Genomic DNA, 23,905 nt, shown 5'->3' with positions numbered 1-23,905 from the left:
GCGGCGGCGGTGCTGCGGCTGCTCGGGCCGGTGGCGCGGCGGGTGCCGGGCAGGTACCGGCACCGGGCACCGCGGCTGCCCCGCGCCCGGCGGCGGTGCCGGTGGAGTCCCGTGGGGTGCCCTTGGGGTATCCGTAGGCCCCGCGTGTCCCAGCTGCTCCCTGTCCCCGCAGGGCGCCGTGCCGCGGTCACCGGCTCACGCCGGCGGACGACGAGATGTACCAGCGGACGCGGGTGACGGTGCTGGAGCCGGAGTCCCCCAACATCATGTTCATCGAGGGCTACAGCAACCGCGGCTTCACCATCAGCGGGGACGTGGTGGTGGGGCCCTGCGCCGTCCTGCCCCGCAGCATCCTCCAGTGGAACGTGAGTGCCCGGCGGCGGGGCCGGTGCCCGCACCGCACCGGGGCGACCCCGCTCAGCAACGGTCGTGTCCTCGCAGGTTGGCTCCCACCGGGACATCTCGCACGAGAGCCTGTCGCTGTTCCGGCTGCTGGAGCCCCACATCGGTACGTGGGGCAGGAGGGGGGCGGGCTGCCCCCTCTCCGGTCTTCTGTCAGGGCTGGTGGTCCCTGCAGGGAGGGCAGCTCTGGGCCGAGGCAGCCCCAGTGCCGCCCTGCCCACCCTTGTCGTGTCCTGGTTGCAGAGATCCTGGTGCTGGGCACGGGGGACAGGGTGGAGCGGCTCCACTCTGGCATGCTGAAGCAGATGCGGGAGTGCGGGATCGCTGTGGAGGTACAGGACACGGTAAGGAGGGGTGAGCACAGGCAGCACCCCACTGAAGGGGAGGGCAGTGGTCACTGGGAGACTCTCCTGGGGGCGGGCAGGAGAGAGGGGGTCGTGTGCCCTGTGGGGAAGAGCTGCATCTCCTTCCTGAGCGCTGGAGCTTCACTCCCTTTTCTATTCACAGGCAAATGCATGTGCAACCTTCAACTTCCTAATGAGTGAAAAGCGTGTGGTGGCTGCTGGGCTCATCCCTCCGCGGGGCACCTACCAGGGGCTGCCTGCCACGGCCATGGGATCTGTGGGGCTGCCCCTGCCTGCCTGAAGCCCCCAAGGGTCACCGCTCCCAAGGGAGTTGTGCTTCAGACTGGACTGTGGAGCTGCTGGAGGGGTGGTGGCTCTGCACACAGGAGGGCTGTGAGATGAGTGGGCTTGGTTCTGGCCTGCAGTCCCGGCTTCTCGGCCTCCCTGCCCAGTCTGGGCTGGGGCTGCAGGGCACAGCACACGGCTTTTCTGACAGCACCACTCCCACAGCCTTGCCAAGGTCGTGTCCCGTGCCTTGGCAGCAAGAAGCCCCGCCGCGAGGCAGGGTGGAGGCTGTTGGTGTGAGCTGCGCACCCCCTGGGCACATCTGGAGCTCCACAAGATAAATACATGTAAATGGGAAATACAAGGAATTGTGTGGTGGTTAATGCACAGCACAGCAAGGCTGTAACATGCTAATGGGGCATGTGCTCACCCCAGGCACTGGGGTAGTGTGTGGTGCCCGTGGTGCCACGTGCCAGCAGCTCCCTGAGCACAGCCACCACCAGCAGCTGCTGTGTCCCAGCTGGTGCCTGGGCTCTCCCATGGGGCTTTGTACCACCCCACAGTGCCCATGTCTCTTGTGCAGCCTCAGGCTGCTGTCAGTCCAGGGGTGCTGCATCCCCTCTCCTAGGATGCTCAACTCAAGCAGGGGACATGAAGAGGGTCACTGTTCTGTCCCCCTACCTCGCACTGGTTCAGGTCAGGGATGTCACTCCTGGAGAAGGGGGTACATGTACCCAATGGCAGCCTTGTGCCCCAAACCTGCCATCTCCACGGGGCCAAGGTGGGGGGATGAGACTGCAGGCCCAGCCCTTCATCAGGCACAGGGTAGCTTTGTTTAAAGAGTGCATTAATGAGTTTCTGACACTGACACCATGAGGTTGTAGTTTAAGGCTCTGTTTTTGGCGTGTGTAAATCCAGTTTGACATCCCCAAACCACTGGGAGTGGCAGGAGAGATGTGTACATGAGTGGGACACATACAACTGGTACAGGTGTTAAAATACATCTGTCACCTGGTGCTGCAAGCACAAGTAACCTGCCAAACCAGGGACGTTTGGACTGCTCAGGCCTGCAGAAATGCAGCTGCTTTATAAGCCTGTGCCCTTCCAAGTACATTGCCCATCTTCTGGCAAAAACAGTTCATGGAACCTGGGCAGGTGATTGCACCACCTGCACTGACCAGCCCAGAGGGTGCAGCTGTGAGGGGGGAACTTTGGGAGGTTTAGGGGAAGAAACAAAGGGTGCCTTGGCAAGGACCAGGCCTGGGAAAACAAAGGTCTAAGGGCCTGGTGTGTGTAGGCAGCTGCAGTGCAGAGGCAGGGCTGTGTGAGTGGGTGTGCACACATACACAAGCACCCAAGTGCTTATCATTGCAGCAGCTGGACTGGGAATGGGGTCCTGTAGCACCCTGGCTGCTGCCACAGCTGGGTTTGGCAGCTCCCAGGAGGAGCTAACAGCTCTGTAAAATCATTTGCTTTCTTGCCCAGCAGCCACTTGCTTTCTGCCCTCAGGAAGGATTTTTAAAGACCCACACAGTGTTATCCACTTAGCCCTGTCTCAGGGCTCTCCCCTCCCTGTTCCCATTCACATGCACACAGTGTCCCTTCTGGGGTCATCAGCTGCTCCTGAGTCTGCTGGAAGCAGAGAACCTAGGAAGGAGACCAAAGGACATAATGAAGGAAGAGGGGCTCTGGGCTGACACCAACTATCTTTTCTTCTTTTATTGTAAACCATGGCAAATGTGTGCAAGGCTCCAGCCCAGGATCACAGCTCCTGGGTGGTGGGTGGGCCCCACAGGTGGTCAAAAAGCAGCCAAGGGACAGCGGGAGCTCCAGGCAGCTCAGAGTAATGGCACTTCTGCAGCAAGAGCAGCTCCCGCATGGGGCGGCGCAGGGCTGAGTGGCACAAGGACAGACACAGACGGATCTCCTTCAGAAGAGGCGCTTCTCGTACCTGTGAGGGGAGCAGCACGTCAAAGAGTGCTTTTACTGACCCACCTAACCCAGGGCACGGACCAAAGGCACAGTAAGAAACAGCTCCTGCCAGCCCACAGTGGGGAACAGCCCCTGCACCCTGACACTGTGAGAGGAGTGCTGGCCCAGGCCAGACAACAGGCTGTGGATCAGCTGGGCTGCACAGGGAAGCCAGCGGCACACCAAGCCAAAGGCACATCAGCTGAGGCACAGGACGGCTGTGCCTAAACCCCCCAAAAACTCCAGTGGTACACGGGTCCTGCCAAAAGCACTTACGAGTGAAGGCCATGCACCCCTCCTTCCACCTGGGCAGACGTCGTCCTCTTCTCAAACTTCAGCTCTCCCGAGTACATCATGGCTCTGAGGGGGAAGGACACCCGTCACAGGCCAGGCAGAGTCCAGGGAAGACAGTGCTCTGGCACATGCTCAGCTGGAGAAGCTGGGACAGGGGTCACTGGTTTCTCCAGCTGCAGCCAAAATGGTCTTTGCTGTGCTCTCAAGAGCCAGGTAGGGTAAGATAACCCCACCATTTCAAGCCTGGCCAGTTGAATACGCCACAAGAGATCACACTCCTGCACCCCTGGGGCTGGCAAGTCCATGACACAGTGCCCACTGGAGATGAGGGAAGAGGGCTACAGCGAGGTCAAACCACCCAGAACACAGCACAGTGTGGGCAGAGCTGCCTGGGGACTCCAGACGGCAGCACTGTGACCTAATGAGAGCACAGGCACAGGGAAACACTCACCGGACTTGGGTCAGGCTCTTGGCACCAATATCCTGGCAGGAATGCTGGATCCCAGCTATCAGGTATGGAATGAATTTGTGGATAGAGCCCTTGTCTTGCACCGCGCCAGAGACCCCCTGAGCCACTTTGATTTTGTCTGTCTCACTGCATGGGAGCACAAATCAAGGATGTTTGTGAAGCAGAGAAGCCCCAAAAGCTTGACCTGTTGCCCCAAAGCACCATCTCTGACCTGAAATATCGGTTCTGGCTGCCCAAGTTCTTGTCCATGGCATCTAGCGAGCCCATGCCACGGTATTTCTTCAGCCTGATTCCATCCGAGAAGAAATACTCGCCTGGGGCCTCCGTGGTGGCAGCCAGGAGAGATCCCATCATCACTGGCACAAGAGATCACCAGGGACAGCACGTCAGCAGGAGTGGCCACAAAACCCTCAGGCCCTCTGGGCACAGCACTGGCTGCACCCCCTGTGCCCCCAGACACCTGCAGGTAAACACCCTTGCGCCCATGTGGAAACACTTCCCAGGAGACTCCCTGCAGTGCGTGCTCACCTGTGGATGCCCCAAGTGCCAGGGCCTTGGCGATGTGCCCGACCGTCTGGATGCCTCCATCGGCGATGACAGGGACGCCGAACCTGCGGGCGTACTCGGACACCTTGTACACCGCGGTGGCCTGGGGGCGGCCGCACGCCAGCACTGCAGAGAGAGCGGGCAGAGGGTCAGCTCCACGCACAGCCACGTCCCCTCCCCAGCAGGCCCTTCCAGGCTTCCAGCACACACATGCTCCAGCACTCAACGCACAAATCCCTGGATGTTCCTTTCCTAGTTGAGTTGCGAGAGAAGCAGATGCCCAGGAGGTGCCTGCTGGGACATCCTCACAGCCCTCTATTCCAAAAAGCTGTGGGTGACCTTGGGACTGGGGTCTTTGACCAGATGCCTGGGATCAGCCGAGACTCGTGGGTCATCCTGGTGCACGGCAGACATGTGGGGAGCTTGGGAAGGAAGCAGAGCAAACTCCAAAAGCCCCTCTCCAGAGCATCCCTTGCATGTAACCATGTTCCACTGCTTGCTCCCTCCTAGTGGTGCCAGACCCAGTGGTGCCAGTCTCCATGTACCCAGCAGCTGTATGATGTGCCTCTTGCATGGAAAGACAGCTGGCTGGGAGAGAGCTCGTATGTCTGTACATGTATATATATATTTATATATATACATAAATATATATGTATATATATATACACATATACACTGCATACACACACAAACACACATGCAGCAGTGGAAAAGGAAACGAGCAGAATGATTTGATAATAATTTATGTTCCTGCCCTGCAATGTAGCAAGGAGTTCGTCAAGTTTAGCTGCCCCATGAGGAAGGAGTTATTAGCTTTGGATTTACTCGTTCTTCCCAGTCGGTAGCAGTTACAGGCTTCCTGTTATGTGAGGAAAACCAGCACAGGACATGTCTTGTAACACATTTGTCAGCCACAGGCATGCAAGAACGCTGAGATAAGCTTCTCTCAGGGAGACTTCCCTTCCCCACAGCAAACTGGAAGCCTTTTCTCCAGTCACGATTAGTCCCATACATGGGGTAAGATTAAGGCCATGCAGGATTAGTACTTTGGAGCGTGAACTCCAGGTGTGGTTCAGCCTGCCTGGCAGCAGCACTGGCAACACATCCCTGGCAGGGGCCTGCCCAGGCCGGGGGGCTGCAGTTGCTCCACTCCCAGCACTCAGCAGCAGCTGAGGGAGGGAAGCCAGACTCCAGGCTGAGATCCTGAAAGAACGGAATTTAATCAAACAGACCCCTGTGTTCTGCTCAGGCTCAGCCAGCCAGGGAGAGGCTGCCAGCTTTATCATCAATGCCCTTAAAGAGATGGTCTCTCTCAGTGCTGCACTGCTGAAGGCCACACTGTGGCTGCAAAATGCTGCCAGGGTAGAGCTGGGGAAAGAAACGCCTGATTTTGAAAGGTTTTGAGTCCAGGGTCTATGAGACTGTGCCGTTGACAGTGCAGGGCCTGCAGAAACCTTGCAAGAACAACCATGGAGACCAGCCCTTTAAGGCACAGCTTGGCTCAGGACCCCTGGGAGCATGGCACCATTCCGACTGTCCCAGTGCCCAGGGCCACAGCCTTGGAGCGCAGGCTTCCCAAGTGGAGTTGGGAGCACACACATAACACACGGTCAGGGTGAGGGTTTGTCTCTTTTAGTGTATTGGCAGAGGATGGCCCTACAAGATCATCTGCTAGAGAAAACCTTCCAGGATCTGCAACAGAAACCTTTCCCTTTCGGTGTGTCAGAACTGGGAGAAAGGACAAAGCCTAAGGCTTGGCTTGTTGGGGGCTGCTCGATCCAATAGCACCAGAGGAAAATGGAGCAGAGAATGCTTCACCCTGTGCTGGGCAGGCAAAAGCCCCTTCTCTCCACAGGAACTGGTGGGGAAAGCTGCGTTTCTGGTTCGCAGCTGCCAAGGTGGCCAGGCACAGTGACATCCCTCTGTGACCCAGGGGAGCCAGCTCCAAGGGAAGCTGGGCCAGAGCACAACTTCCCCACAACTAGGGCTACATTTTAAGCATGATTGAGGACTGCTCGGGGATCACCTCCCAGCACTGGATCAGCAGGAGTATGCCTGGCTAGGGATCTAGAAGGGTCAGGCAGAGAGCCCAGTCAGGCTCCTAACTGGATTTGAGTGGAGAGTGGACAGGCCTGAGTTCCCTTAGCTTGGACAGTTCAGACTCTGCTTTAGGAAATCAGAAAGGCTTCTCAGCTTTCATTTCAGATTCAAAACCAGTATCCAAAGCCACAAAACCCCAAGTGCATCTACAGCTAAATTATTCTCAAACAAGCAGTAGGGCCATGTGCAGCCAAATCAGGGTCCTGCTTCAAGACACATAATTAGGGTTGGGAACAGGGCAAGTGACTTACTATAGGTGCCCGTGACAGTAGAAGGGCATTTGGGGCTGTGGGACTTTAGGTCTGGAGGGATCTTTGGAGCAGCTAAACAAAAACAAACACACACATTTTAGAGACAGAAGAACAGCAGCAGAACAAAGGACCCCAGCAGTGACCCGTTACTGGGCAGAGCATACGGTGTGGGACAGAGCTGACTTTGCAGACCCTTCCTAGCCCGAGCCAAGCCAGAGGCCAGATCCAAGCCATCCAGGCCCGGCTGTGCACAGCGCATGCTCGCCCTACCCCAGCAGCCACCCAGAGAGGTGACCCCCTACCCCAAAAAGCCAAAGCTCTTGCCCTTAAGAGGGGCAAAAACCTGGGGAGCTGCAGTCAAGAGTTTTGCAACCACATCTCCTGCGAAGCGCCACATTCTACCCCTGCTCTGCTCCTTCCCCTAAACCAGCACCCAATCCCACCCCCCGCGGCAGCTGGGAGGCACCTCCAGAGACATTTCCCTCGCTGCAGACTGGGATGTGCCTCACTGGGGCCTTTGCCTCAGAGCCAGGGCAGGACATGAGTGTCCTGGCTCTGCTCTGGTTATGGAAGTGTGTCAGCCCAAGGATAACACCATCTCCCTAGAAAGGTGACCCAAGAAAGACTGCTCTGACTGGGAACCCTGGCAGCAGGCAAAGCAGGAACACAGCACAGCTCCAGGGCTGCTTGCAGGCTCCACACTGGAATGGGCAGAGCTAATGCAGCCTCCTTCAGCCATCGGCTGCCCACTTGCTGCCTCCTGTGACAAAAACCAAGGAGAAAAGCAGAGAGGGGCTGTGTTCTTGGGCTGCAGCACCTTGCTGCACCACCTCTCTGCACCCCACCTGAAGGGTTTAACACATGAGGACTGAGCCTGTCTTCAAGGCAGCCTTTCTCCATGCCCTGAGATGCCGCTCTTGCCTTTTAGCTAAGGGTGACACAGCCCCTGCCCCACACAAGCTGTCTAACTGCAGAGACAAAGGCCATAAATCCCATTTGGAAATTGCAAAGGCATCGAGCCCAGAAGATCGATAGTCAAGCATCACGCACACCGCTGCCAGAGGGAAAGAGAGCACAGACAGCCCGGTGCGCTTCACCCATCAGCACTGGGGATCCAGTAAGCCCTTCTCCCTGCAGAGCTGCCCACCAGCCCCATCCCACACCAAGCCAGCAGCTCCCCCTGAGCAAAGCCACATGTGCCACACCGGCTCTACTCAGTCTCGGTCAGTACTGGGAAATGCCTTTGCTGCTGCTGCCACCCCAAAGGTTGGACCCAGGTGATGAGAACGTCCTGGACAAAGGGGGTGAAAGATGGCTTGCTGTTGGACACTGCCCTCACAATAGTAGAATACTCCATCCCAGCAGGGAATTTCTAATTAACAGGTGTCTTCAGCCTATTTAGGAGATGGCTGATCTCTCTCACCTTCCTGTGTGATGCAGATGGAGCCACTGCCCATCCCGACCCTCAGGGCATCGACCCCTGCGTCAATGAGGTTCTTGGCCTGAGCAGCAGTCACAACTGTGGGGAGCAGAAACTGGTTTGAAGACAGACAAGCACACTGGCACACAACACTGGCCCCAAGCTCCCCAGCTGGCTGCCAACATCCCCTGCCCAGGGCAACAGCCTGTGCTGCAGCCAGGCCTATCTGGGACCAGTGGTGAGTTTCTGTCCCAGCTGTCCCCAGTGGGTGAAGTGACACTGGACCTTCAGGCTACTCTGCAACACGCTTCCACCCAAAGGCTGAGGCAGCAGAGGTCATGGCATGGCACCAAACACTTTTTGGGCCATACCAGCTAGAGAGGGCATAGTACAGGGTAACAGCAGCACCAGTGAAAGACAAGGACCGCTGGGCTCTGCTGTCAAGGGGCAGGGGAAATTGCCATTAGATTTCCACATCAAGTAATACCCATTATTATGCAAAATTTTAAACTGGTGTGTAAAGCTAATGTGTAGCATGCTACAGAGGACTGTAGCACACTGTGCTGCAGAACAAAGGTTTCCAAATATCTGCACCAGCAGGGTACTGCCCTGTGTCTGCAGAGTGGTCTTGCTCTGTTCCACAAGCCAGAGGAAACCATTTTAAGTTCACAGACATTTACCAAGATGACTGTTCCATTCATATCCCTGCAGCTCCCTCTGTCGAAGAAACAAATATAATTTAAAGACATGAACAGTCTTCAACACATGCCTACCATTTCCTCCAATAACTTGCAGGTTGGGATATCTCTCCTTAATATATTTTATCATATTGATCTGGAAGATGGAGTTCCCCTGAGAGGAATCCTGCAATAGAAAGAAAACCAGTTTCAACCAGAATTTCTGCAAAAGGTTAAAAATTACAGCTCCAGAAGAGCCTCAGATCTTCACTCTGCTTGCTGGGGTCTCTGCTAAGCTGTGTCAGTGGGCAAAACGACTCCCCAGATGGGGCACAGAGGCAGAGGAGAAGCTGCTGCCAAGACAGGAATGTACCTTCCCTGTGCAAGGCAGTTTATTGTAAAGACTTCAGTATTATCCTTCATGTTTAAATCCTGTGGCTTCTACAGATGGCAACAAGCAGAACATCTGGCTTTGGGTAAGAACCATCTGGCTCTACCACCAGGACTCTGTCAGCCCTATCTCAAACTACAGGTGAAATGGAGAATGTTCCTTGGGAAGCCCAGAAGGGCTGGCAGGGGGAAGCATCTCCCTGCTGTGCAGCAGGGCAGCTGAAATACCAGATGTCAACCACTGAGTGCTCAGGCCCTGCCAGTCTCTGTGACCCAGCCAAATCCTGTCTGTTAAACATTTCCCGCTCAGCCATGCCCTCAGAGCACGGTGGACTCACAAGCTCACAATCGATGAGAAAACCATGTGTAAATACAGACAGCGACGATTGTGCCTGAAAGCGACGATTGTGCCTGAAAGCTTACGGGCCAGGAGGGGAGATCAGCAGAGCATCTCTGGGCTGACCACTCCTGAACAGCAGGTGGCTAAGAGAGTAACACAGCAACAAACAGCAAAGGGTTGAAGGGAAGCTGTAAGAAGCCGAATATTCAAAACTAGTCAGGAACATCAGAGAGGCTGGTGGTAGAGTGCAAGAGGCATTTGTAGAAGATTTTGTATTAACTGACAGAGTTTCTCTTCTCAGCCTTCAGTATGCACCCTACATACTCCCTTGAGGTCATGTAAGCCCCAGGCAAGAGGAATCCTTCTAATTAGAGGATTCCAACCTGAAGTAGACTGAGAGGTCAACAAACAGCCATATTGTAACACAAAAGAGCATGTAATAAAGACAGTGAGTGCTGCTGCTGCACTGTCAGAGCGGTTCATTCAAACCAGGCCCTCAGCCCACCCTGGGTGCTCACCAGCACAACCGCGTCCACGCCCGCCTGCACCAGCAGGTCCAGCCGGTACTTGTCGTCCTCATGGGTCCCGATAGCAGCTCCGCAGAGCAGCTGCTTCTTGGAATCCTTAGACGCCAGAGGATAGTCTCTGTTCTTTTTGAGATCAGTACGAGCAATTATAGCCACCAGCTCGTCATCTTCATTAACAATTGGCAGCTTGCCTGGAAACGAACAGAAAGAACATCATTGCAGGTTTCTGCAGCAGTCGGACATTAGCCCGGGCCAGTGCGGCAGACCAGGGGCACTGGGCAGGCAGCAACTGCTACAAGATGGAGACTCAAAGAGGTGTGTTACCCAGCCTTGCTTGGCCATGGATGCCAGCAGCCCTGGCTTGGGAAACAGAGCATGACTTTTCAGGACTGGAGAAGGACTCCGTATTTTTCAAATTGACCATAGAAAAAGTGCTTATTTTTTAATAATTAGACCCACCACACACTGTTAAAAGTCAAACCACCAAACCCTAACAGAGCTGAACTCAGTGCTGAAATGTGAGGGTCAGGATAGAAAATGGAAGACGTGGCTGGACAGCAAGGTGCTCTTCAGCCCCTGGGCTGCCAAGAATCCCTCAACTCCAAACACATTTGAGATGAAGGCATGTGAACTCTGCACCCTGGCAGAGGGCTGCAGGCATTCTCCTCACTGTCCCCTCCTTGTGCTGGAATGCAGCCTTCCCATGTTCCACCCACACACGGACCACATGCCCACAGCCACCCACTGCCCTCCCAGCCCGGCACTCCCACCACTCTCCCTCGTGCCGACAGTCACAGGTACCTTTTTTACTCCTTTGCAGAATTTCATTTGCTTCTTTCAACATTACACCAGCTGGGGCCACAACAAGATCTTCCCGCTTTGTCATAATCTAGTGGGTGGGAGAAGATAAAAAGTCACAAGAACTCCTTCACACCGATCTGAAAATACCAAACCCCTCTGCCCATGTGATATGCTCCACAGTAGCCGTGCGGGAGCACTCCACACACCACAGCAACACGCCTCCAGAAACACAGGAACAGCCTCCAGTGTGCTGTCCCCCATGCCAGTGGTGACATCAGGACCCAAGCCCATCAGTGCACTGAAAACAGGAGATGACAGAAGGCCTCAGCAAGCGAAGGAAAGCACATAGAAACAAGGGACAACTCTCAGATGATCGTTGTTTGGGATGTCATCCAAACAGCCCTCCTTTTTAAGGGAGCACAGGGAAATAAGGGCTGGAGACACCTCTGGAGCCTCATGTTGTTCTGGCAGAAACGTTACCGCCAGTCTCGTTTTCAGGCAGCATCCCCAGCACACAGGCTCTGGAAGGGCTCTGCCAAAAAAACCCCACTGCGGGCAAGGTCAATGGGGCAAAAGTCACTTCAAAACCAGGACAAATCCAAACACCCCCACCCACGCTAACTCTGACAAACAAGCATCAAAACACAGTGGAATGCCAAGGGCTGTGCTGGACAGAAGCTGGAAGAGGGGAACACCTGATGTAGTACACAGAAAAAAGCTTTCACCACGACAGTGGTCAAACACTGGAAGAGCAGCCTAGAGGGGCAGTGAAATCTCCATCCTTGGAGACACGGACACAGCCCCACATAACCTGCTCCAGCTGAATCTGCCTTGAGCAGGAGACTTGACAAGAGACCGTGATGTCCCTTGCCAACCACAGCATTCTGTGATCACCAGGTTCACGTGGGATACCCTCGCGAAAGGTTACTCAAGAAGGCCAGGCAAAGCTAAAAGGGAACACTGTCTAACCCTTCAGGAAGATAGATTAGTTGCACACAACAAAAAAAAAAAGGAACATTTTAGTTATTTATACCGTAAGAACAGACATTTTGCATCAGGGAAGAGGTTGACTCTGCCTGCATCCACCCAAAATGCTGTCTGTGACAGAACCCACATCTCAGGAAAAGCCTGAGCAATCAAAGACATAGTGATACTCCCTAACCCTGTGGGATCCATGAGCTTCCTGTGCTACAGGAGACCTGTGTGTTTAACCGGATGGCAATGAACAGCTCAGTAAGACAACTGCTGGACTGCAAGTGGAGAGGAGATTGAGGAAACCATTCGTTTCCCTGGCCTTGCCCCATTACAGGGACAAGCACCAGACACTGACAGCAACAGGGCTTCCATCTTTGCAGTGCCAAATGATCCACATAAGAAAGAGGGGAGATTCTTATCTGGCTCCTCTAAATGGGCAGCACCACTTCAAAGGGCCATGTGCACTTTTATAACCTACTCCTGGTTTACGATTCCTGTATCAGGTATTTGTAGGCGATTGCAAACCAAACAGGGATGAGCATGTGATACCGGGTTTGGTCAGCAAGAGCTAAAAATACTTGTGAGTCAAAAGTAAAACGTGGCCAAGAGGCACCAGTGGTGTAACCTGACAGTGCTATGGATCTACAGTTACACAGCCTGTGTGACAGATCACAGGGAACATTCTCCTGCACGAGGGGAGTCTGACGGGGCAGCGTTATGAAGGCCACTCTGCCAGTCTGCAAGTTCAGAGACTTATTTTAAAGAGCAAGTAGCCCAGATGAGGCACACAGGGAAAGGCAGTCCAGAAAATGAAGCTCAGCACTTGGAGGGCTTGCTGGGCACAGTGCAGCTGTTACAGCCCTGGCCAGTGCCAGACTGCTACACAGGATCACAGCCAGCAGCCCGGAACACTGGCAATTAATTAGTGAAGCAAGGGAGAGCACCAGCTACAGGGAGGATGGTTTCCACAGCACTGAAAGATAACCCCTAGGAGTCATACAAACTGCATGGTCACTCCACTGTGTCTGCACTGCAGGAGTCGCTAAGGGAGTGCAAATGAGGGAGACACTCTCCAGGAAATACAGTCACAGATGGATCTGCAGAGCTAAGGTAGAGCTGCTCCCTCCCACTGGCACAGCATCCTCACAGCCACACACTCACCCTTCTTATCACAAGCCACCTGGTTTCCTAAGGCAGTACTCACACCCATCGGGTGCTCACAAGGCCTTCTCACCTCACCGAGGGGTAGGTCATGCTCTGACTCTTTCAGGAAGTCAATATCTCTAGATGAGATGATCCCAACCAGCTTGCCCCCCATCTTCCCGTTGTCCGTGATGGGAATCCCACAGAATCCGTGACGAGCTTTTGCTTCAAACACATCTCGCACTCGGTCGTTGGGGCTCAGCACCACGGGGTCTGTGATGAATCCTTGCTCATATTTCTGAAAGGAAGCAAATCCAGCAGCCAGGCTGAGCAGCACTGCCAGGCTGACCAGGAGCAGGGCACGTGCCTGGAGGTCACCGCAGCCCCTCACTCAGCTCTACAACCACCCAGCCTGGCCATGTGCTCACCAACAGGATGACTCCCAAACCAGCACCAAGGCTCACCCAAATAGTGTTAAAACCCAAGAGTTTCTAAGTTAACATCCTTCCTGAAGTGATGGGGAATATTCCCACCCCAGGAGGCCTGGAAGATCTCAAATCCTAGGCTGTGCAGGGACAGCACTTGACACACAAGAAGAGGGTTGTGCGGGCAAACCCTGGCAGCACTACAGCTCTGAAACACCAAGATCTGGCACATTTCAGCAGGGCCAGACCACGCTGCCCACCTGCACGAAGCACCACTGCTGCCGCCCCAGCCACTCACCTTCACCTTCCGCACTTCGTTAGCCTGGAACTCCGGGGTGCAGTTGTGGTGGATGAACCCTATTCCCCCGGTCAGCTGGGGACACAAAGGCGGCTGTGAGACACTGCAATCCCCGCCCGGCGCCGCACCGGGAGCGATGGAGCCCCCGGGCCGTACTTGGCCCCGGGACGGACACGCGGGAGCCTCGGGCAGCGTTTCCAGCCCCGCCACGGGGCCGCACTCACCGCCATGGCGATGGCCATGCCGGCCTCGGTGACCGTGTCCATAGGAGAGGAGACCAGCGGGGTCTTCAGGGTGATCCTCTTGGTCAGCGCTGAGGTCAGGTCCTGGCGGGGAGGCGGCGGCGGCTGAGCGGCGGCACCGGCCCAGCCCCCGGCCCGGCCCCCGGCCCGCTCCCCCGCCCCGGCCACTCACCACCTGGTCTGCCGTGAAGTCGATGTACCCCGGGAGGATGAGGAAATCGCTGCGGGGTAACGAGGGGAGACGCGTTAGCGACCGCCTCGGCCCCGCGCCCCCGGCCCCGGCCCCACAGCCGCGCCGGCCGCACTCACTTGTAGGTGAGCCCATCGCCGCAGCTGAAGAGCTGCTGCGCCGTCAGCCCGTCGTCGGGCACGTATCCGGTGCCGCCGCTGATCAGATAGTCCGCCATGGCCCCGCCGCGTGCCCGCCCCGCCACACCGAGCGCACGCGCGCCCCGACGGCCGCCGGGGCCAACCCGGCTGCGCCCGCCCCGCGGAGCGGACAGAGCGGCCCCCGGCAGCGGCCGGCACCGCATCGCCCCCTGCCGGCCGGGAGGGCCCCGCACCGCGACACGGCCCTGAAGCCCGCCCAGCGCTGTCGGCACCGGGGACACACCGGCGACACACCGGGCCCGGGTGACGCTCTCAGCCGCCGGCAGTTCCTCCTGAGCGTCTCCTCAGCACCGGCCCCGCGCGTGCCCAGCCCGGTGCCGCCGGGTCGGCGCGGCCGTTCGTGTGTTCGGGCACTGAAGCCGCGTCCGCGTGTCGGGGGAGGCAGGAGGACAGAGCTCCGGGACAGCCCAGCACAGCCCTGTGCGCCGTTCCTTGGCTTGGCTGACACAGCGTGGCCAGTGCAGTGTGACACCGGCTACAGCACCGCCTAAGAAAGCCCAGCAATGGGTGATGCACACAAACACGGTGGGGTGGGAGCTGAGCCCAGCACCAGGTACTCCAGCAGCTTCTGCAGGAAGATGAGAATGGGCCTGTTGGGTCTGTGGTGGATGCAGAGCTGGAACACACCAGCAGAACCCAAAGCAACTTTGTAAGTCAAAGTGAGCTGCAAGAAGGATGAAAGTCAAAAGGTGGGAGCAAGGCAAGTCTGGCACCAAGAGGGGAATGAAAGGCACAAAGGAGAGGGTCCAAGGTGAGCCCAGCTAGGTATTATCCCCCTCTTGCCAAAGCCCCCAGGCCAGACTGTACAAACAAGCACTGTGAAGAGGATGGCTGCACACAGGGGACTCTAGTGTAGCACCTTCCTGTCTGTGCTGCAGGTGGTGACTGGAGGCAGGATTTTGGAGAAGAGCAGTAGCAGGAGTAGGGAGGACTGTGCCTGGAGTGGAACAGGCAAAAACACAGATCTGCCTTAGAGGACCCTTGAAGGAAATAGCAGTTGTTTCTTTTCCAGGATGAGATGTTCCCATGCCTGCAGGTCTGTTGGAGCATCAGGAAAAGTATCTGTACTGCAGGTTACAGAATAACTTCCTTCTCTGATGGCTGGTTTCCTTCTTGTGACATTCCAGATCTGGCCTCAGAGCACCAGGGACAGAAGACAACCAGACCCCTTCTCACCTGCTGTCCAAGGCAACCCCCTGTCTAATACTAACCAGTTCAGGGACTAAAGAATGGTGCCCCTGTGCCTGCAACTGTCCTACTGCAGTAGGTTAAATCCTTGTCCAAAGATCAGAAATCAGCTTCAAGAAATGTGTTACTCATGTTACCCAGCTGTAGGACACAGGAAACGTGAACAGAGACATCTGCTCAGGTCTCCTGAAATATGCGGAAGGAAACGGGCCTTGTTATGCTGGGAGGGTCATCAGTCGTGTTCAAGCCTCTAGTTTGGATCAACATATTTTCATCTGAGTAAGGTTCTACAAAAGACAACATGGAGTTTAGAGAAAGACAGTTAGGCCAGGCTTTCAGTGACTTTTACAGAGGGTGAAAAGCCCCAAACAAGTGAACTATCTATGGAAAGGAGGAGGACTCCCAAGTGACTTGTTTGGTCTCAGCAGCAGTGATCTGCAAAGGTTGTGGTCTTCAAGTTACAGTTGTTTCCCATGGGATGGTGGGTTTGTCTGTAGTAGGAAAGGAAGGTGCAAGCCTCAGCATGGGGATGTTCCCTTTGCTATGAGAAAGGGTACATGTGGTTTTCAAGGCCCCCCCCAGAACTAGGAAAATGCAGCCCTTGCACAGCGAAGAGCCAGTGACAAGGATCCACAATGGGCCTTAAACCTTTCAGCCAAGAGTGGTGGTGATGATAATATCGCCAACATCAACACCATCTCCTTCCCACAGCCACACAGTAAGAGTGCTTTGTTGTTACGTGACATTCTGAACTCTACAGGGTTTAATTCTTGTTCCCAGACTCTGCTATCAAGGACTGTATTCCACCCTGCCGTTACCTCTGTACATAATTCCTGGGCTGAATTTCAGCTAAGAGCTCATTTCTCCTATCCACACACCAGTGTCCCGCTGGTTGCAGTTTGCCTGAGCTAGGGAGCTGGAAGAAAAGCACTGTCCTTTGCAGAAAATAAAAGCACCTAGGCCCACACCACTGAAAGCCGTTCCCCGTCAAGGCACCAAGATGGTTATCCCAGAGGCAGGGATCAGAGCCACAGCGTTCCCAAGGAAAGCGCTGCCTGCCAAGGACACGCACTCTCGAGTCAGCATTACCTTCACAGGATCAGCACAACAGGAGGCATTGTGCCAGACCAAGATCAGGCTAACAGGTCTCTCTACCCTTATTTAAAATAAAGACAGGCTAACAAAGGCTTGCTGAGCCTACCTGGGCGGCACACACTGATCTGAGCTACAGCACGGGCACAGCAGTAAACAGGCAAGTTGGCTTCTGTTCCAATGGAAACATCAGACAAAGTTTAATGGTTCTCAAACAGACTACAACAAAGGCTGCAGGGAAAAACATTTTATTTCCAAGCAGATTACAAAGAGCAGAGAATATAAGAGTAAAATTAAATTAAAAAAATAGTTGAGTGCATCTCTTTAAAATGATTTGTAGTGTGAGTTACTCATGGGGCAAAGCTACTGGAGAGTTCTGAAGGTCACTTTGCAGGATGCCAATCACATGTGCTGTTTAGACCTGGGTCAACACAGGAGGGACAGACAAGACGTATTTTGCATATAGGCTGCACACTCATTATCAAGCGAGGCTCTGGGCTGCAACTGGACCCTGCCTTTCCGAGACATCCCCTCCACCTCGTTTCTCTCCTGCAGTTCCCTCAAGTTCTAGACATGGTTTATTGCTGCTGTAAGTGGGTTCAATCTACCTCCCCATTCTGATGAGCTCCAATGAGAAGGAAGAAGCAGGCAAACGTGGCTGCCATGCACAAGGTTATACAGGGAATGTGGCTGCAGTGCTCAGGGCAGGGCTTCAGCCACACGGCAAAGGGAACTGACAAGTAGGGGGCACAGCGAGTGCTTCAGAGATTTGGGGGCAGCATGTCAGCTAGACTTCTGGAAGAAGATTTGAGATGCTCCTTAAGGTAGGAAGAGGCTCAAGTGGAGAAAGGCTCCTTCCTATGCATTGGCACCAGTGAAACAGAAGAGGCTGAATCATCAGGATAAGGTGCATTCCCTGTAATATCTGAGAGGAGCAGCTCCAGCAGTAAGATGGGCAGAAAAGCCCCATATAGGGTGGAAGACAGCTGATATCCCACTTTAACAGTGATTTAAGAGTCCAAGCACTAATTCCAAGTCAGTTACTATTAAACTCACACAAGAATGCAGTTTGGCTGGACTGTGCAGAGTCAATCAGTGTCTAGCAGCACTCAGACCAGCAAGAGGATGCGCAACTACAGCACCAGCAAGTCCTCCATCCCCTGTATGCTAAGTGGACTCTCTTCTACCACTTCTGGATCTGCTCTTACCACAGCATAAGGGGCTCGAAGGCCTCATCCCTTCTACTGTAGCACACAGTAGCCCTAATGCAGCTGAGAACAAGGCTGTCTTAATTTCTGCCCCAGGAGCAACAGTGCAGAAGAGGATTCTTATCTAGGGACCAGATTACATATTTTTTTATTGCCCAAGGCAGAACAGTTCAGGAACTACTTCAGACCTTGTGACCCATCTAATAAGTCCAGACCTCTAGGGGTGAAGAAGCCAACAGACGAAAGCCCTATTAAGTTACTTGGACCATTCCCTTTACTCACCACTCTAGACAGAAGAACCACTCTCTAGTCTGCTCGTTGCTGCTTCAGCCATTACCACTCAGAGGAAATGCTTGAACTCTTGAAAGCAAATGAAAATCTAATGTTGCCATGGACAAGCGTGTAAGAGGCTACAAGTTTCCTAAAGAAAGCAACACTGTTAGTGTCAAGAGCTTGGACAATACATGAGTCTCATGTCAGAATGTGAGGTGCTTTACAACAGTCAGTCACGCTCTGATTTCCATGGTTCCTTTCATACCCCAGCAACAAGATGGGCACAGCTCAAAACCAACATGGCAGGGTCTCTACCTTGACTTCTCAGCTCTATTTATTTAGAGATCAATGCATTTTCAGCCTGTCTCATACAAGGCATGGGGCAGGGAGAGTTCCTGTTGAATATATACACGCATACAAGAGCGAGCAGTTTGGCACTCTCGGAGCCGAGGGGGAATGCCCTTGAAGCAGCAGTCAAGCTGGTTATAGGAAAGTGTTAAAAAGCTATTTTACATGTTTGACTGGGAACATTTCCCAGAACTCAGACAGCAACTCTAAGCCACAGCACTCTTCTGTGCTACTCTGTGCACGTATTCCTATGAGCCCCTACAAGGGAGCAGATCATGTTCTTCACTATCAAAGAACATAGTATTTATATTCTAGAAATACTGTACCTTTTAAATTAGCTCCAGAGAGCCAGACTAGAAGCCAGGTCCAGGAAAATAATCCTTAAGTCACAGTATATCGATTGTCTCTAAAAATAGGGAATGAAGTTAACACAGTGGACATTCTGATGAGACAGTACAGAACAGTACAGCAGTCCACTTCTGCCTCAGCAGATCCCTCTCCTATGTACATCTGAACAATGAGAAAGTAATGGAAACACTTCAGTCCATCAGGACAAAACCAATCATCAGGAGATCTCCACAGCTCACCATATGCCAAGTTTCCCTGTTACTAATCAGATCAAGGAGAACTCTTCCCCTACAAAGACTTTAGATCATCCTGCAGTTAAGGGTTGTAAGGAAAGTGCACAACCTAGAATTTTAAGGTAACACGGAATTCTGTTTCCCCAGAAAACTCAGCTGAAGTACCTGTTCATCCCTAACCTGCAACTGCCCCAATGTTCTGTCACGTTATTGCAGCTTCTGGCAATTTTTAGACTAAGAGGTGACTTCCAAGGTCACCTAGTGAAACAACTGGTACAGGGGGTATCTGACAGATGGTTTAACACCCACTGTACTTCTTACGGAGACAGCCAAGGCAGCAGGCTTTGCAACTCTGCTCAGAAGATGGGACAAACTGCCCAAAAGAAAGGGAAATCCACCCTGTGCAGGCCTGTTGGGGACCCTGAGCAACAGGCACATGCAACTGCTTGAAATAGGGGGAGCCTGCCCCAACAATGTCCTTAACCTCTTAAATTAGGGCCAAAGATGGACATTCCAGTCACTAAGATACGGTGAAGGGTTTAGAGGATTCTGACAGCTGAAGCACTACTGATGATCCCAACAGCCACTCTGCCACGGGGGCAATGATGGATCCAAGCAGACAGCTGCCAGCACTACACACTACCCAGGCACCATCTTCCCAGTTCACCCACTGGGACCTGGGCACCAACCCCAGGCTGTTTTCCCCTGGCCTACCTCTGAGGGCAGACACTGAGCTAAGAGTCTAAAGTAGAGTGCAGGTTTCACAAAACAACAGTGCATTGCTACTTCACCTCTCTGCACTTATTTGAGCACAGAGTCCTACAGAGGGAACAAACTGCTCATACTGACAACTAACTTGAGCACACGGGCTTCCTTGGGAACACCAATGTCAATACGAAGCATCAAGGGCTTGGGAAGTCTCTCTAAGCGTGCACGCCTCAACACTGCTCACGAGCACAAAGACAGGGAACGTTATGGCTACTCTCATTTACACTGTGCACAACCAACAGAGAGGGCAGACCTTCCTTCTCAATACAGACAGGTACTGGTCAACAGAGGCTTCAGAAAAATTGCTTGCCTGTACACAAGTTTAAGTTCTTTTACTGTAATATATATTTAAGTATTTACCTATGTATTTTGGAACAGGGAAGGGACATGAGGTGGAGAAGCAGGGAAGACAAGTTCAAGAAGCAGAGTCATCTCTGCATCCAAGAAGCTGGTGGCACAAATAACAAGCCTGGCAAGTGATCTCCCATTTCAAGCACAGTTGGCTACCCGCTGGGTTCAAAAGAGCAGACTATTTGTTAATGATATAAAATATCGCAACCATTTAAGATGCAGCAAGGCAAGGCTACAGGGCTGGGGTTTATGATCATGAACGATGCCAGGAGCTACACAGCTATGTTAAAAACTGTGAAAAGGCTGTTAATAGCAGGAGTAAGCCATATGCTGCTCCTGGAAGGCCTTTTCCCTTCAAAGCTCCTCCATCATGCCGTTGGTGTGATGTATTTGAAAAGGAGAGGGGGATTTTTCTAGGGGTAAAGCCACAGAACATGAGGACAGTCTGATCTGGTCTCACAGATCCCATGTTCCTAGCCTGGCACTGAGCTTCCATCAGCAAGCAGACATTCAGGTCCTTCAACAGAAGTTTATGCCCTTCTACCTTCAAAATTTGTAGAGGTGAAAGAAGTCCAGCAGAGCTGAGCTGGAAAGCACAAACAGGGATGAAAACAACCAGTTTGCATACTGATCTTTGTATAATGACCCCCCACCCTCACAGCTCACTCTTCCCCAAATAAAGACACATTGTTCAATGGCATGTTGAAAAGACGTGCTCGTCATTCTTAATAAACAACTAGAGTAAGAATACATAAGAGAAACAGGGTGGTATCTTTATATGATACACAAGTGTATGTTACAAGAATTCCATCAGGCACAGAAGCCTCAAGGTTTAAGGCCTCAATGTTAGGCCAAAAAAGAAGAGTGTGGTAAAGTTTGTACTTTTAACATCTAAAAATGTCACTTAAAGGTCTGAATAGAAATTGTTGGTTTGTTTTTTTTTTTGTATAAATCATAATTGCAGTTCACTCTCTCCTCTTTCTTCCAAGATATCAGCAAATTAACGTCCAAGCACAAGAAAAGAAGATGCCTGCCTCTCCTCCACTGGCTGAGCAGGTCCATCCATCATTCTGTGCCCTCTAGGCTGCACGTGCTCCAGGGAGACAGAGGCCCTGGCCAACCAGGCCAATCCTGTAGTTCATATTTTCTACATCATAAAAAAAAACCAGAGTCAACCAGCAGCTTTCCACAGCTCCCAGCTTGCAGGGGATATGCAGCCTCCAATGGTTCCAACAGTTTGGTGTGTTGGGTAGGATACACAATGGGTAGGTTTTCCTTTAGATTCTTTTAAAGAGAAGAAGCCTAAAAGGGCTTCATAACTACACCAATAAAAAACCAAAAACTTAGGCATCTCCTTTAGTGTAAAAGTCTGTACAATTTCTCTTTGCTTGTCCCTCCCCCATCACCCTGCCCCACCCCTTCTGAGCCACAAAGGATGCCTTAGTGCATGGTGCTGGCATTAGCCACGGCAAGAGCTTCCTGAATCTCTCGTATCACCAGGATCCGGGTGAGCATCTGCTCCATCTGCTCTCTGCTGATCGGCTGGATGGAATACCAGATAGGGCTGTTGGGGGCCACCACTGGCTCCGGTGTCAAGTAAAACGTGTCATTCCGGCCTTTCACACTCTGGGGGCTGTGTGAGGAAGATCAGAAATAACCAGACTAACAGAATGCCCTGGAACGGAGAGACCACCACTGTCCTCACCCCAGGCTTCACAAATCCTGACAGTGAACATCTGGCTGATGAGATATAAAGGTACAGAGTTACATCTAGGGACAACATTGGTCCCAAAGTTTTAGGCCATGCCAAGCTTAAAAAGCCATGGTGATGACTACAAGAAAGTAATTTTTGTTTCACACTGGTAAATATAACACACACATGGCTTTAGGGGTCTTTCAGCGTAAAGCAAGAATGGAGTATTTTCACATTCAGGCTACCTGCAGATCTATCTGTGCAGAGGAACCTTTACATTAAATATCAGAATCATCACAGTTTAGAGGCAAGTCCTTTGAGGCTCCCTCCAATCTCTGTAGCAAGTCCTCATTTTTGTTCAGAAGATGATTTGAATAGGACCCTAATCCCATCTCCAGTAGTGGATGCTCCAAGATGACTTGCAACTCACAGGCAGAAGAGCAAGCTCATGCCAACACAGCAAACCTCCAAGGATAAGATTAGGAGCAGCCAGTTCACAAATCAGGATTTGTCTCTTTTAAATACCCCAGAAGTTCAACTTACATGCCATCAGACTAAACTCCACCCTCTCACATCAACACCCTCCCCATTTAAGTAAATTTACGCAAACACAGAAACTGTGCCAGCAATAACACACAGTCCTGAGAACTAGGCCAGCCACAGGGCGCAGTTCCCCAGTCAGATCAGACAAGCACCACACACACAAACAAGAGCTCTCACCATTTGAAGAGGTAGAAGTCATACAGCTTTATCGGACACCTCAGAGGGTTCTCTGGATTCTCTGTCTGCTCTGCATACATGTCATCTGTAACTACAAACCAGCCCCCCAGAAATGCGTCAGACTGTGTAAGCACAGCACACTGAGCAGTACCATACAGCCTCAGCACTCTGCAGCACCTTGTCGCCATGCAAGAGCTGGCAAGAGACATATGGCTGTTCCAGGGCAGAGGCACCTGGCTCTAAATGCTCAAAGCATTATATGGAGAGCTTGCTTTATCCCAAGGCTACTGAAGTTCACAACCCATCCATATACTTCTTTCCATTTCTCCTCTACCAGTGCCCAAAATGAGGGAACTCTCTCTGAGACTGCAATACCTCAGCTTTTAACAGGACAGATTGTACTTACATAGGGGTTCTGTATGGGTTCACATGAATCAAGGTAAGAGAAGCCCTCCCAAAGAATTTTCTCCGTATCTTCATAAGCACTTACACCCAATAGCCTCTTTGCCCATAAAAAAACAGAAGTAACAAAAAAGTTATCCTTAGTTCTTGACGAGTCCCATATGCCTGAGGTAAGGTATGTCCCCAGGCTTATGATTAGAAGGTACTATGCTCTCTTGGACCAGAATACATGGAAAACTCAGACTGCCGGGCTGAAGGCAACTGTCAGAGCCTTGGATTCCCTACCTGCAAACATCTCCAGGTTCATCCACTTCTTCAAGCCCAAGTAAGTAAAATATTCCCAAAGAAAACTCCTAGACACTACCTTTCTGTCCTGTCTGGTGCATGCCTGGAGCCTTCATATAGCGGATACTCGTGCTTTTATCCTTGGGATTAGAAGGGTTCTTCTTGGTCTGCCTCAGCACCTTGGAGAAGGCCAGCTTCATGTGCTGGTCTACTGTTTTCAACAGGAAATATCTGAGCAGCAAGAACAGAGCACAGGACATTCAGAGGCAAGGTAATTATTTTCTGTCATTGTGAGCAGGCTGAAGCTCAAACCAACCACTGAGTTAAAGGCTTTTCCAACAGCAAAGCATGCAACAGCCACCAATTCAGTTTGCCCTCTGCTAGCTCGCTTCCTTGTTGTACTGCATCTTCTTTGCCTGATGGGGCTGCAAGAGGGCTCTGTGTGCAACTATTCAAAACCCATGATTTCACCCTGACCCAGTGCAGCAGTTCCCCACCAACCCTGTCAAGGCATCTGAAGTTCTTTTATTCCCCAAGATTCCCAAAGACTTAAGTACTTACTTTGTATTGAAAAACATCAGTGTAGTGAGCAAGGTGGAAGGGGAGTGAGCTCCAAGCTGCTTACACTCCCACAGCATTTCCTCTGTTACATGACTGGAGAGGATGTAACCTGCAATAACCAGAAGTCAGCATCATGCCAAGATAC

General features: G+C 52.6%; 3 protein-coding genes and 1 long non-coding RNA gene across 7 annotated transcripts in view; 2 read left to right on the top strand and 2 right to left on the bottom strand.

Annotated features, from left to right (window-relative positions):
• The first annotated feature begins 27 nt into the window (after positions 1-27).
• Positions 28-1,395, top strand: NDUFAF3 (NADH:ubiquinone oxidoreductase complex assembly factor 3). The gene is made up of 5 exons (XM_027700670.1): positions 28-53; positions 173-365; positions 442-508; positions 646-746; positions 910-1,395. The coding sequence occupies exons 2-5, from the start codon at positions 216-218 to the stop codon at positions 1,045-1,047; spliced, it is 456 nt and encodes a 151-aa protein (XP_027556471.1). The 5' UTR covers positions 28-53; positions 173-215; the 3' UTR covers positions 1,048-1,395.
• Positions 1,396-2,725: 1,330 nt separating this feature from the next.
• IMPDH2 (inosine monophosphate dehydrogenase 2) lies at positions 2,726-14,551 on the bottom strand. 2 transcript variants are annotated; one of them, XM_027700526.1, is made up of 15 exons: positions 14,210-14,551; positions 14,073-14,121; positions 13,883-13,984; positions 13,659-13,733; positions 13,027-13,233; positions 10,818-10,905; positions 10,008-10,207; positions 8,856-8,946; positions 8,086-8,181; positions 6,663-6,734; positions 4,294-4,437; positions 3,977-4,121; positions 3,748-3,891; positions 3,279-3,362; positions 2,726-2,982 (listed from the first exon to the last, which is right to left on the bottom strand). In XM_027700526.1, the coding sequence occupies exons 1-15, from the start codon at positions 14,431-14,433 to the stop codon at positions 2,961-2,963; spliced, it is 1,743 nt and encodes a 580-aa protein (XP_027556327.1). In that variant the 5' UTR covers positions 14,434-14,551; the 3' UTR covers positions 2,726-2,960. The 2 variants fall into 2 exon arrangements, with proteins under 2 accessions (XP_027556327.1, XP_027556328.1); XM_027700527.1 differs by lacking the exon at positions 6,663-6,734 and having other exon boundaries at positions 14,210-14,549.
• Positions 14,552-14,580: 29 nt separating this feature from the next.
• On the top strand, positions 14,581-16,900 carry LOC113975923. Its single transcript, XR_003536964.1, has 2 exons — positions 14,581-14,939; positions 15,418-16,900. It is a non-coding gene; the product is annotated as an uncharacterized LOC113975923 (long non-coding RNA).
• Positions 16,901-20,799: 3,899 nt separating this feature from the next.
• Positions 20,800-23,905, bottom strand: part of QRICH1 (glutamine rich 1) — a 43,401-nt gene continuing 40,295 nt past the window's right edge. For 2 of the 3 annotated variants that reach the window (XM_027700517.1, XM_027700518.1), the window contains 4 exons: positions 23,761-23,869; positions 23,279-23,430; positions 22,513-22,603; positions 20,802-21,732 (listed from right to left, as the gene is read on the bottom strand). In XM_027700517.1, the coding sequence (XP_027556318.1) occupies positions 21,540-21,732; positions 22,513-22,603; positions 23,279-23,430; positions 23,761-23,869 (545 nt within the window). In that variant the 3' untranslated portion in view covers positions 20,802-21,539. Of the gene's footprint in view, positions 21,733-22,512; positions 22,604-23,278; positions 23,431-23,760; positions 23,870-23,905 lie in introns of all 3 variants that reach the window. The other variant, XM_027700516.1, reaches the window with a different exon arrangement.

Source organism: Neopelma chrysocephalum, unplaced genomic scaffold, assembly GCF_003984885.1.
Source record: "Neopelma chrysocephalum unplaced genomic scaffold, ASM398488v2 Primary Assembly neopelma1_147, whole genome shotgun sequence".
Classification (NCBI taxonomy): Eukaryota; Metazoa; Chordata; class Aves; order Passeriformes; family Pipridae; genus Neopelma; species Neopelma chrysocephalum.
Note: the sequence above shows the minus strand (reverse complement) of the source record. Positions and strands in the feature narration are given on the sequence as shown.

Excerpts from the sequence above, each read along its gene's own strand:
- NDUFAF3 (XM_027700670.1), top strand. The coding sequence starts at position 216 with ATGTACCAGCGGACGCGGGTGACGGTGCTGGAGCCGGAGTCCCCCAAC. Across the intron at positions 509-645 it reads GCTGCTGGAGCCCCACATCG|AGATCCTGGTGCTGGGCACG; the intron begins GTACGTGGGGCA and ends TCCTGGTTGCAG. Across the intron at positions 747-909 it reads CTGTGGAGGTACAGGACACG|GCAAATGCATGTGCAACCTT; the intron begins GTAAGGAGGGGT and ends TTCTATTCACAG.
- IMPDH2 (XM_027700526.1), bottom strand. The coding sequence starts at position 14,433 with ATGCGGTGCCGGCCGCTGCCGGGGGCCGCTCTGTCCGCTCCGCGGGGC. Across the intron at positions 13,734-13,882 it reads GCATGGCCATCGCCATGGCG|CTGACCGGGGGAATAGGGTT; the intron begins GTGAGTGCGGCC and ends TTGTGTCCCCAG. Across the intron at positions 3,892-3,976 it reads AGCCAGAACCGATATTTCAG|TGAGACAGACAAAATCAAAG; the intron begins GTCAGAGATGGT and ends GCTCCCATGCAG.